Source organism: Chiloscyllium plagiosum, chromosome 22 (assembly GCF_004010195.1).
Source record: "Chiloscyllium plagiosum isolate BGI_BamShark_2017 chromosome 22, ASM401019v2, whole genome shotgun sequence".
NCBI lineage: Eukaryota > Metazoa > Chordata > Chondrichthyes > Orectolobiformes > Hemiscylliidae > Chiloscyllium > Chiloscyllium plagiosum.
The window spans coordinates 11,857,961-11,870,521 of NC_057731.1; the positions used below are offsets into that span (position 1 = coordinate 11,857,961).

The window sequence follows — 12,561 nt, forward strand, 5'->3', positions numbered from 1 at the left end:
CTGGAAACCAGATTCTGGATTAGTGGTGCTGGAAGAGCACAGCAGTTCAGGCAGCATCCAAGGAGCAGCGAAATCGACGTTTCGGGCAAAAACCCTTCATCAAACGTCGATTTCGCTGCTCCTTGGATGCTGCCTGAACTACTGTGCTCTTCCAGCACCACTAATCCAATGTCCTGTACAGCCGCAACATGACCTCCCAACTCCTGTACTCAATACTCTGACCAATAAAGGTAAACATATCAAACGCCTCTTCACTATCCTATCTACCTGTGACTCTACTTTCAAGGAGCTATGAACCTGCACTCCAAGGTCTGTTTGTTCAGCAACACTCCCTAGGACCTTACCATTAAGTGTATAAGTCCTGCTAAGATTTGCTTTCCCAAAATGCACACCTCGCATTTATCTGAATTAAACGCCATCTGCCACTTCTCAGCCCATTGGCCCATCTGGTCCAGATCCTGCTGTAATCTGAGGTAACCCCCTTCGCTGTCCACTACACCTCCAATTTTGGTGTCTTCTGCAAACTTACTAACTGTAACCAGCCCCTCATGTATTGTTAAAAATAAAGCCCACTGAACTGATTCAGTGACTATGAAGAGTTTTACTATTCACTGGAAGGTGAAAGCCCGCAATTATAGTGACTGATCCTTTGCCAGTCTACTCCTGCTGGAACGAGAAAATGGCATCTAGTGAATTTGCAGACGTCTCTGATGAATCATGTTTCACCTTTTTATCTAAGCAGGGGGAGGAGATGAACACGTTTATTTGTCTTAAGCAATCCGTGATCAACGTCATTGGTGGAATGTTAAAAGTAATCTACAAATTTCAAAATGATGATGATTTGATTAGCCCTGTCACATGGCAGAGCGTTCTAAAAGTTCATCTCTCAGTAAACTGTTAGAACAAGGAAAAGTAACAATGTTAGATTTCATTGTTCTCAATGTTACTTTGCCACAGTAGAACTTTTGGAACCAGTTTAATTGGGCTGTATTAGGGAGATGCCTGGGCTACTTCATCTGTTTTGGAAGTGGCAAAGCTTTTGCATTTTTTGTGTCTTCACTCCAAATGTTTTGGTGGATCCAGTGTTTCCTCATCTCCCTCTGAACTCGATCACACGTTTTCATGTCCAGGTGAATTCTTGAAATGCAACACTTGAGTATCGCTGAGAAAAGATACAAACCATTGAAACTTTTTGTCGTGCATTCTTCATCGAATCCCTAAGTGTGGAAGCAGGTCATTCGGCCTATCGAGTCTACACCAATCATCTGAAGAATTTCCCAGTCAAACCCATCCCCCATTTCCCTGTAACCCTGTGTTTCCCATGGCTAACCTACACATTGCTGGACGCTACGGGCAATTTAGCATGGTCAGTCCGCTGAAATTGCACATCTTTGGACTGTGGGAGGAAACTGTAGCACCCGAAGGAAACACACACAGACACTGGGAGAATGTGCAAACTTCACACAGTCAGTGACCTGAGGGTGGAATGGAGTCCAGCTGCCTGGCGCTGTGAGGCAGCAGTGCTAACCATTGAGCCACCGTGCTGCCCTAAAACTTATGCAAGAAAGCCAAATTTAAAAGTAGCTCTGATTAGTTGATGTGTTGCCATGGAGAGCTATTGTCTTCCATACTTTTATTTAACCCAAAAAAGGCACAAATTCCATTTGCTTGCAAAAGACAAGTCCTTGTGTTTGAATATATCTACCTTCTACATATGCAAGTGAGCTACACCTGGCATCATAGCAGCACTGAAATTCATATTCTATGTTAATCATTTGTGTGATAAGGCAGAATATTCTTTAGGCGTGACAGCAGCATCCTGCTAGTGAAAAATACATGTCCACTTGATGATTACAAGACTACAAGCTGCTTCATCCTATCTCTTTTTTTTAATCTGCAATACTCATTTCCTGGGAGAAAGTGAGGACTGCCACACTGTTGACTCCAATGCTCATTTCCTAGCTGATTTACAGCAAACATATGAATTCAACTCTTGTTATTGAGTGCTGGGCATATCACTGCCGTCACAGTTGGAAAACATCCTCAGACATCCTGAGGTTATAAGAAACACAATATAAATGTAAGATCTTTCTTCTTTCCTTACATTCAGCTGATCTCTGACTTTGGAAGGCAATAGAAGGAACAATATATCGCTAATGCTTTAGATTACAAACTGTCAATCAACTTAATTAAAGAGTAAATGGATAACTGAACAGCAGCAGAGACAGATTGAAGATTTACGGTACTTACAGGCTTAATTATCTTTTTGAGTAAGATAAAAAGTAACAATCAGTCAGTCCTGCTACACTATACATTATTGTGAACTGGACCATGCCCAAGGTCACTGAAAGTTGACTGTAATATAAATATTTCTCTTGCTGGCCTACTTATCTCTTTCTCATAACTATAGATGTAATGTTCAATTTAAGCAGTGCAGCCTCTGAAATATCTTTCAGAGAAGGGTAACTGGAACAGAAAAAAATGTAAAGATATAGGGTCAAATCTAAATATTTAAATTTGGTGAAGGAAGGGTCCCACACTGGCTGACAACCAGCCAGATAATTTTCTGCAGCCAGGAGGAACCATTTGTTTCTCATGTGACTGGATAATTAAAAGTTTAAGCTTTTGTTCACTTTTGTTCAATGTCTCCTTATAAGGGCAACCCATGGTGGTACAAATAGTTAGTGCACGTACAACACACTCATAAATTGGACCTTCAGTTTGTAATCTGTGTTTTATGCACATCACTAAGACTTTTTTTGCATTTGAAAAGTGAGCTCCTTCCTAGAGCAGATGAATTAGCTGAGCACTTAATGATAGCTAGCAAGCTACACAACTGCAGCCTAAGAGCAAGCTTAAAAGAGCAAAGTGGGGGGGGGGGGGAGGGGGGAGACTTGGTGATGGTCTAGTGCTCTTATTGCTGGACTGTTAATCCAGAGGCCCAGATAATGCTCTGGGGACCCAGGTTCAAATCCCACCACGGCAGATAGTAGAACTTGAATCCACCAACAAAAAAAATCCTGGAATTAGGGCTCTAATGATGACCATGACTTCATTGTCAATTGTCAGAAAACCCACCTGGTTCACTAATGTCCTTTAAAGTGAAGTAAACTGCCATCCTTGCCTGGTGTCCCCTAAACGTGACTCCAGACCCACAGCAATGTGGTCGACTCTTAACTACCCTCAGGGCAAATTATGGTTGGGCAATAAATACTGCCCTAGCCAGTGATGCCCACAGCCTGTTAAAGAATGTTTTTAAATTGCCCTCTTAACAAAAAGCTAACAAATTGAGTGTCAAACATACCTGCAAATAAGACTGACAAGATGGTTGCAGATTTGAATTGAACATTTGAGCCCTCCTTAACACAGGCTTAAGAGATCATTTTATGAGCCTTTACTGCTGAGGAGTAGTGCATCATGGGAGACCAGGGTCTTCTAGTAGGAAAACAAACTCTCAAAATCTGCCTGTACCTACTTATGTGGGTCACTTCCTGTGTGATCCTGATTCTTCACCCAGTATGTACCAAGACAGAATGATATTCAACAGCATGATATATGATTGATAGTAATACATAATTTGTTTCCCATCTATACAACTCCAGTGCCCTGCTGTCCTGCACTAACAGTGGATTAATTGTACAGTCTGACTTTATCATTGATGTACTGGGGCACTGCAAGGTTTGCTACAGCTTGTCAGTTCTCTGTGAGCTGCCTCCTTCCTTAATGCAGGAGAGGGAGGAGGGTTGGAATATTTCATGATGTTGCTCATTGCCTGTGGCTATGGGAAAGGAATATCAGTCAGTGCCTCTCTCCTTTCATCTCCAGAGATCCAGCCTTCCAATTCTATAGGTTCCCTGATATTCCTCTTGTTGGTATGGGGCAGGATGTATGACAGGCACATTTTATACACTCTGTGGGGATTGGCTCCCCTCACCTCTCTGATTTACTCTTGTGAATGGATGTGGCTACATTTTCAGTGAAAGTATGCCACAGAGTGGGAAGGAAGCTCCTCATCGAAGCAATAATAAGCCTAAAGTTAGAACTGCTGTTCAGCATCACTATCTGGATAGCTAGGTACACAAAGTCCACACATCAAAACAGAATGATGCCTGTTCTTCCTTCACTGCCTCTCCCCAGGTAACCCCATGCTGCTGTAGTGCATATCAGAGCCAGATCCTCAATAGTAGTGGGACTGGCAGGTGCTGCTTTTCCAGCAGACTAATTGCTAATGGAAAAGTGACAACAGTAAACTGTTTGGCCCCAGTAAGACTCACTCTTCCCCTACACAAATAACTGTGACCATGGCATTTACATTGAAGTGAGGGGTGAGACAGATCCCTGGAAATTCACTCCCTACTCAGTGCTTTAGCACAAATGCTGGTCACTTTGTTGGTTGGATAATTGCCACTAGGATCTTGTTGACAGTCACTGTCCTTCATCTATTTGATAACTGTGCTGTTTGTTCACAGGTTCAATGGCACTGCAGGTCTCGAATGATTGCTGGAGCCAATTTCTACATTGTTGGCCGTGACCCTGCTGGCATGCCACATCCTGTGACTAAAAAAGATCTGTACGAGCCAACACATGGAGGCAAGGTTCTGAGCATGGCGCCAGGGCTAACCTCTGTGGAAATCATACCCTTCAGAGTTGCTGCATACAATAAGGATAAGAAATGCATGGACTTCTATGACACAGAAAGGTAAGAAGTTATAAGGACAAGCCTTCAAACCTGATAAATCAAACTTAAGGAACTGTGACAGATCAGCCTTTGAATCCCTGGTGTTCCAACCATTGCTGGTCAATCTCAAGATCCTCTGTCACCACCAAAGAACAATACAGCTAACACTCAGTAAATCCAGACAAAGAAGAGAAAGCATTCAAAGCATAACACTTGCCACCAAATGATAACTATATCATTAACACGCTTGTCTTCATTGGTCAGACCATTGAATAGAGGGGTTGGGATGTCATGTTGATTGTACAGGACATTGGTGAGGCTTCTTTTGGAGTACTGTGTACAGTTCTGGTCGTCCTGCTATAGGAAGGATATTATCAAAATTGGAGAGGCTTCAGAAAAGATTTACCAGGATGTTGCCAGGACTCGAGAGTTTGAGTTATATTGAGGGGCTAGATAGGATGGAACTTTCTTCACTGGAGCGTAGGAGGTTTAGGGGTAACCTTATAGAAGTTTATAAAATCATGAGGGGCATAGGTTTTTCCTCTAGGATAGGGGAGTTGTTGCCTGACCTGTTGTGCTTTTCCAGCACCACACTTTTGTCCCCAAGTTCAATTTCAAGGTGAGAGGAGAAAGATTTAAAATGGACCTGAGGGACAACGTTTTCATGCAGAAGGTAGTTCATATGTGGAATAAACTGCCAGAGGAAGTGGCAGACGCAGGTACAGTTATAAGGTTTAAAAGACATTTTGACAGGTACATGAATGGGAAAGGCTTAGAGGAATATGAGCCAAATGCAGGCAGGTGGGACTGGTTTAGTTTGAGAAACTTGGTTAACGTGGAAAAGTTAGACCGCAGAGTCTGTTTCTGTGCTGTATGACCCAATAGCAATGGTGATAACTTTTGACTTTCTTGAGCTTCTGGGTGGATGGTGCATTTAACCATCCAAATAAAAGGGGACATGGCAGCAGGAGTAGCCCATACTTTGCCTTTCTAAATCATGGTTGACCATCTACTTCCACGTTTTCCTTCACTTTAGTTTTAGTGTCAATAGTTTTTCAAAAAAATTATTCATTCAGGGATATGATCTTCGCTATCAGGTCCAGTTCAAGTCAACGGTGGTGCTGCCAAGCCACTCTTTGTGATTGCAATTCCTAATCCAGAATACACTTTGCACCTTTGCTATTCTGTGTTCCCCCCCAAGATCTATCAATCTTCATTTTGTGGAGACTCAGTAACAGTACTTCCACAGCCCCCAGTGGTGGGATATTGCAAAGATTTGCTGCCCTCTTTCGGTTATTATTCATTATTATCATTAATCATTAGGTGATCATTTGAATGGAAGAAATGTGCGGGATTGCAGAGAAATGGAAGGAGAACAGCATAGTGCTCATTTGGAGAGCCAGAACAGACATGATGAGTTGCGTGTCCTCCTCCTACACTGTAACAGTTGTGCGATTCTGTGAGCAAAGAAATTCCTTCTCTTCTCACACCTGTGTCCCCTGATTCATGACTTATTCTGTTGCTTTCAGGAAAGAGGCATTGAATATCCCAGTTAGTATTAACATCTACTCTCCGAGATGCCAATGTGGGAGTTGGATTTGTAACTGACACAAGCGGATGAAGTCGGTGCTGAAGTGGGCCATTGGGCCCCTCTGCCATTCAATAACATCATGGCTGGACTGTTTGGGTGTCAGTTTCTACATTCCCCTTCGCCCCCAACTGTGATTCCCTTCCCCTTAAAATAATCTATCCACCTCTGCCTGAAAGATATGCGATGACCCTTCCTCTACTGTCTCCCAAGAGACAAACAAAACCTCCCTTCCCATCCCCCTACTCGCCTTCCAGCCCCTCCCCTTCCATTTCTTTGACCAACCCTTCCTTCCTGCTACCAACTGGATTCATCCCTCCCATTGACCAAACGGGTCGTACCCTCTACCCGTGCTCACCATCCCTACCTCACCATCCTGCCCCTTTCCCCACCCAAAACCCTCCCTACCCCCTTTATCTGCAGCTCCCCTTACACCCAGCCCCATCCTGAAGAAGGTTTGCACCTGAAACGTTGACTTCTTCCCCTCTTGTTGCTGTCTGGCTTGCTGTGTTCTTCTACCCTCCTGCTTGTCAACTGTCCTCTGAGGCAGAAAGATGATTTTAAGGGTATGCGACTCTCCAGAAAAGCCTTAATTGTAAATATGATACACCTTTTACTTAGGTGTGTTCCTCTCCATTATGGCATAAAGTATTGACAGTATTAGAGTGACATTCAACATGTGGAAATAAATTTCAGAAGGCCATTTTGATGACCTAGGAACTTAGTGCTGAATCGGACAGTGCTGAATCCATGTGTGAGAGATACAAGACTCCATCTTGGACCCAGAAATTGCTCATGTCTTCTCTATTTGCCAGAGGAAATCAGTACCACTGTTATACTGGTTTTGGTGCTGATTAAAATGTGGAATTCTGTATATAAATAGCAACCTTTGATAAATCTTTTTCAATTCTCTTGCACAGAAATACCTGTACAATTCTCTGCCATAGAAAGGCCAAAACATTGAATGTTTTCAAGAAGGAGTTAGATATATTTCTTAGGGCTAAAGGGATTAAAGGACATGGGGGAAAAGTGGCAACTGAGTTGGATGATCAGCCATGTTCATACTGAATGGTGGTCTAGGCTCAATGGGCTGATTGGCCTACTCCTACTCCTATTTCTATGCTTCTAGAATAAAGTCTGGCCTGAAGAAAGACATTTTGTATTTATAAAAAATATTTTTGATGTGCTCAGGTTGTTTCATAGCACTGTGAGACCAATTCAATATTTTTAAATTGCAGTCATGCAAAAGAATGTGGCTGCCAATTTGCGTGAGTTAGTTTCTACAGCGGCAATGGGACTATCATCAGATAATCCATGTTTGTTAATCTTTCTGAGGATTAAGATTAGCCAGGACAAAGGAGAGAACATGCCATCCCTGTTTCAAAACAGTGCCGTGGGTTCTTTGACACCTACTCAACAGAGTAGACAGAGCCTCAGTTTAACCTTTCACCAACAACTCAGCACAACACCAAAGCCTCAAAATCTAGCTTTTATGTTCAAATCTCTGGAGTGGGGTTCAAACCCACCCTCAAGAGGTGAGAGTTTTACTCACATGGCTTAGACAATATCACTCAGAGTTACATTAGGATGTCCATATAATTGGCTGAGGATGAGCTGCCTCTCTCCATCTTCCAGCGGAAAACATTTAACTCCACTGCATAATTTATATTAGCATACTCAAGATTAAAGACAGAGATAGCATTAACACCTCTCATTTTCTCAGGATGTCTCAAATCATCACCTCGTAAATGCAGTTTCTGTCATCACGTAATCACACTAATGTCCCTCCGATGTATATTTCCTTTTTGGTTGAGGTAAATATTGACCACAACAGAGCTTTCCTCCTTGAATAATGCCTTAGAACTGTCCCACATCTACTCAGTTAGGACATCTGTTCAAAATCTCAGTTGAATGATATCACCTCAGACAATGTGGTATTCAAATGTTAACCTCAAATATTTGCTTGTCTTTGAGATGAGCTTAAAATCAAACATTTCTGGCTCCGAGGCAAGAAAGTTGACACTAATCTAAGACTGAAGTTTATATTTACTAACTTCATCCCAAGGCCAAGAATCTCAACTAATCTCACACCATCTAAGATCAAAATTATGACTAAAACCTAGAGTCACTGAATTTTGAAAATATCAAAGTGTCTTGTATTCAATGATGAACTGAGCAGTTTTCTGACAGCTGGATAGATAATCTCTCAGGGATTCCAGGGATATGGCGAGGAGATGAATTCCTTGATTATATTGACTGTTGGAACAGGATGTATTACGTCATCTGCTCCTTTATTTCTTATGTTCTTGTAAAAGATGGTCTGAATTTATTGCAGTGGAATTCATTTTTGTACAATGGGCGAAAGCAGATCAGCAGCCCATGTCTCACAATGGGAAAAGAGCATCAAGCTGAGTGTAAAATAGGCTAGTAAATCACTATCACCAGTTCACTATCACTGCTTCAGTGTTGCTAGTTCATAATTACAGTTCATTGGGGGTCAGTTAGTTTGACTGCCATATGATGAGAATTTGAAATGCTAAGTTTGCCTAACGTATCTCCTGATTATTTATTTTAGACACCAAAGCTTTGATTTCATCTCTGGCACTCGTATGCGACAGCTTGCTCGTGAGAATAAAAATCCACCAGACGGCTTCATGGCTCCCAAAGCTTGGAGGGTACTGACCGAATACTATTCCTCACTGGAGAAGAATGATTAAAGCATGAAACAGCAGCTTTTACTTGCAGTTTTTCTTCTTTACATTACATTTCAATTGAATTTGATTTACAGTTATTAATAATTGGTTTCCAAATGGCTGGAGTGTAGGAGGTTGAGAGGTGACCTTACAGAAGTTTATGAAATCATGAGGGATATAGATAAGGTAGGTGTCTTTTTCCTAGGATTGGGGATTTCAAGACTAGGGCATGAGAGGAGAGAGATTTTAAAAAGATACCAGGGGCAGATTTTTTACACCAAGGGTGTGGCATGAACTTCTTGAGGAAGTGGTGAATGTGGGCACAATTGCAACATTTAAAAGACATTTGGATAAGTACATGAATAGGAAAAGTTTGGAGGGATATGGGCCAGGAGCAGGCAGGTGGGACTAGTTTAGTTTGGGATTATGTTCAGCATGGACTGGTTGGACTGAAGGGCCCGTTTCCGTGCTGTATTAATCTATGGCAGGATGAAAACCTAGCTGGGAAAATAGATTATTGTGCGTGGCAATTGTCTAAATGCTATTTATTCTTCACTTATTGCATTAAATAAATGTGAACCTTTTTTGGTGCATTGCTGTAGCCATTAATTTCATATATCAAGTCGCAGTCAAGCATAAATGGGAATAATTTGAGATGTTTTAACATTATACAGGGATCCTGCTCAAAATGGGTGAGTGCAACACTGTTTCCTGGTGGTGGTTTGCACAAAACAGAATTACCTCAAATGTTGACCAACTACTGTGAGACAGGACATTTTTCAGTGCAATCTACGTTTAAAGGGTCAGATTGTTGCCAGGTTCCTTGTAATCTTGTGTCGAATGTGTGAACAGTAAACTTTGTAGCAAGTATACAAGTCATTTTATTCCCTAGCATGCTCTACAAATAACACACTTTTAGCAGAATTTAATCTTCGCCGTCTGAGATTCTTTGAAGTTATTTTATATTTTCATATTTGCTTTACCTAAAGGTCCTTTTGCTTGATAAGTATACCTTTTAGAATTCCAAATAAAATGAAAGAAAATCCTTTCCTGAGCATGAATTTTGAGGATTGCGCTATCTCCCCTCCTTCAACTGTAAATAATTCTTTCTCTTAATAACCTTTGCCCTGTAGCCCATTTGATAAATGTTGACTTTGCAATTTACTGCAGGAGAAAGGGGCAGACAAAATAGACAAACCATTGACACAGGTAACAAGACACCTTTAAATCAGAATTTTTCCAATCTGAACTGAATCCCTAATTTAAAAAAAGAGTCCCTCCCCCAACTATTTGGATTTAAATTCTTAACAGGAGACTGGGGCATGCACTTGTCAGCTGTGACTCCATGTAACCTGCTAACAGTGCTGTCTTCTAACGCTGCCACAATAAATAAATGCATTGATTTTTTAAAATTAAAATCATATTTAAAACACTGTGGCATGGGGAAGGAAGTTATTTTTGCTCCCCAGCATACTAAAGCATTACAATATGCACACAATGAATAACATCAGACGTAAACCAAATCAAACTTTCTACCCATCAGAGCATTGACACTTTAGATTCTATCAGCATCAGCTGGAAATTCAGCAATCTTTATGCTACAGACAGATTCATCACTCCTGCTCACTCTCCCAGGGTTTCAGTCAGCTTGATTACACGTCATGCAAATGTAAAACAATTGTGAAACATTTTACTTTGTGACAAGTGAAAACTGGGCATTTCACTGAATTTGCGTGTGTCCTTCTTGGTAAGGTGAGGCAGCAAATCTGTATGGGGGCAAAGTCAAGAAAGAACATGAGAATGGGAGAATAAACTGACTGCTGTTTACATATGATTTCCAGTATCGACAAAATCCATGCTTAGGTTCATTCAGAAATCCGAACCAAATGAAGAAACTTTACAATTTGAGTTTCACATCAACTGCCTTTTAATAAATAATAAGGTACGCTTCCAAAGTTGCTTGATGGATTTAAATTTTACTTTTATTATGATTAATGGCTACAGCAAAAAAAATTAATCAGCAGAAGGTATATTTAGTTTCTAGGATGCTGCTTATGCTTTAATCAACTGTATCCATTAGTGCCTTTCCATTAAATGACCAGAAATATATATTTATTTTTAGATATGGAATGGTTTTTACATTGTGCCTTAACAAATGCAAACTTTCTGTGCCTTTCATGTATATCGTATAGCTCAACCTTCATCTTAATATAATCATGTTCTGTTTATATGAATAAAAATTTACCAGCATTATCTGTCTGCTACTTTATCACAATACTCATAACTTGTTGCTAATGTTATTAATTTATTGCCTCACTGTGAGTCTAATAGACATACTTCATCGACATGTGCACAAGCTGCCACCTTCACCCTGAAATATTTGCAGCTTCCTTCTTCTGCCTTTTTATTTCAAGAAGTTATTCGAGTCACTAAACAATTCCACGTGGTTTATATAATACAGATACCTCCTCCTGAGAGTGTGAAATAAAAGCAGAAAATGTTGGAAATATACAAGTCTGTTGGCATCTGAAATGTGTATGTCAAAGCAAGAGCAAACGTAATTGCATTTAGATAGAAAGTTATCCTCAGGATGTCTCAGGCACATTACTGTTGAAATGCAGTGCCTGGAAATGGATGACTGGACCAGTTTTTGATGGTGTTTTAGAATACATCAATGTCTGGCTGTTTTTGTTTTCTCAGTTGTTGAGACAACTGTGTAATTCCATAATATCAGATCTTTTTAAAATCTGGATCCTGAGCATTTAGTGTTTCTTTCTCTGCACCAGAAAAACGATGTTTTAAATTGGTGTTTTACTGGGGATTTTTTAGAGCATTTGGAAAAATTCTTCTGATCATGCATGGGCTCAATTAAGTACAAATTCTAACATCACGTTTGACCACCTTGACTTCCAGCTATCACAGAACCCTGCCCTCACTCACCATAAACAAAATATCAAAAATGAACACAGATGTCATCTGTCTCAGCACATGGAGCAAACTGAAATATTTTATTTCTTAAACTGAATCAAAGCTTCATCTTGTATCATGTTTGCTAAATATTAATAAATAGTTTATTTGCTAATTGACATTTGTGACATGTACATTATTGTATAGCACAGTAGCATCACTGTCTCTTCACTGTCACTGGGCCTTGCCCACTAACACCATTGTGGAGATCCCTGCATCCCAAGGACAGCAGCCATCACTATCTGACGGGTATTAGGGATGGGCAACAATTACTGGCCAAGCCAGCTAAGCCCGTAGCCTGTGAATGAATTTTAAACAGGTATGGATCTGAGCCTCCAGAAACATGTTCTAAAATCAGAAGTACTTTTCTGATTTTACATTTTTACATCTTTACATTTCATAATTAATATGACTGCATTCTTACCCTAGTTTTCTTTTTATATTTTATGAGATTTTTGTAGGAAATGTTTTTCTCCCTTGTGAGTCAGGAGGCGGTGGAGGATGGTGAGCAGAACTTTTATAGGGTTGAATGACTCAATTTATGATGGCAAAAGTGAGGAATGCAGATGCTGGAGATTAGAGACAGGATTACAGTGGTGCTGGAAAAGCATAGCAGGTCAAGCAGCATCTGAGGA

General features: G+C 40.6%; 1 protein-coding gene across 1 annotated transcript in view; it reads left to right on the forward strand.

Moving 5' to 3' along the window:
* The window catches only part of papss2b (3'-phosphoadenosine 5'-phosphosulfate synthase 2b), a 74,280-nt gene extending 62,235 nt beyond the window's left edge, over positions 1-12,045 (forward strand). Inside the window, exons 11-12 of the mRNA XM_043712392.1 lie at positions 4,470-4,699; positions 8,842-12,045. Of these exons, the coding sequence (XP_043568327.1) occupies positions 4,470-4,699; positions 8,842-8,983 (372 nt within the window). The 3' untranslated portion in view covers positions 8,984-12,045. The remainder of the gene's footprint in view (positions 1-4,469; positions 4,700-8,841) is intronic.
* Positions 12,046-12,561: the final 516 nt, after the last annotated feature.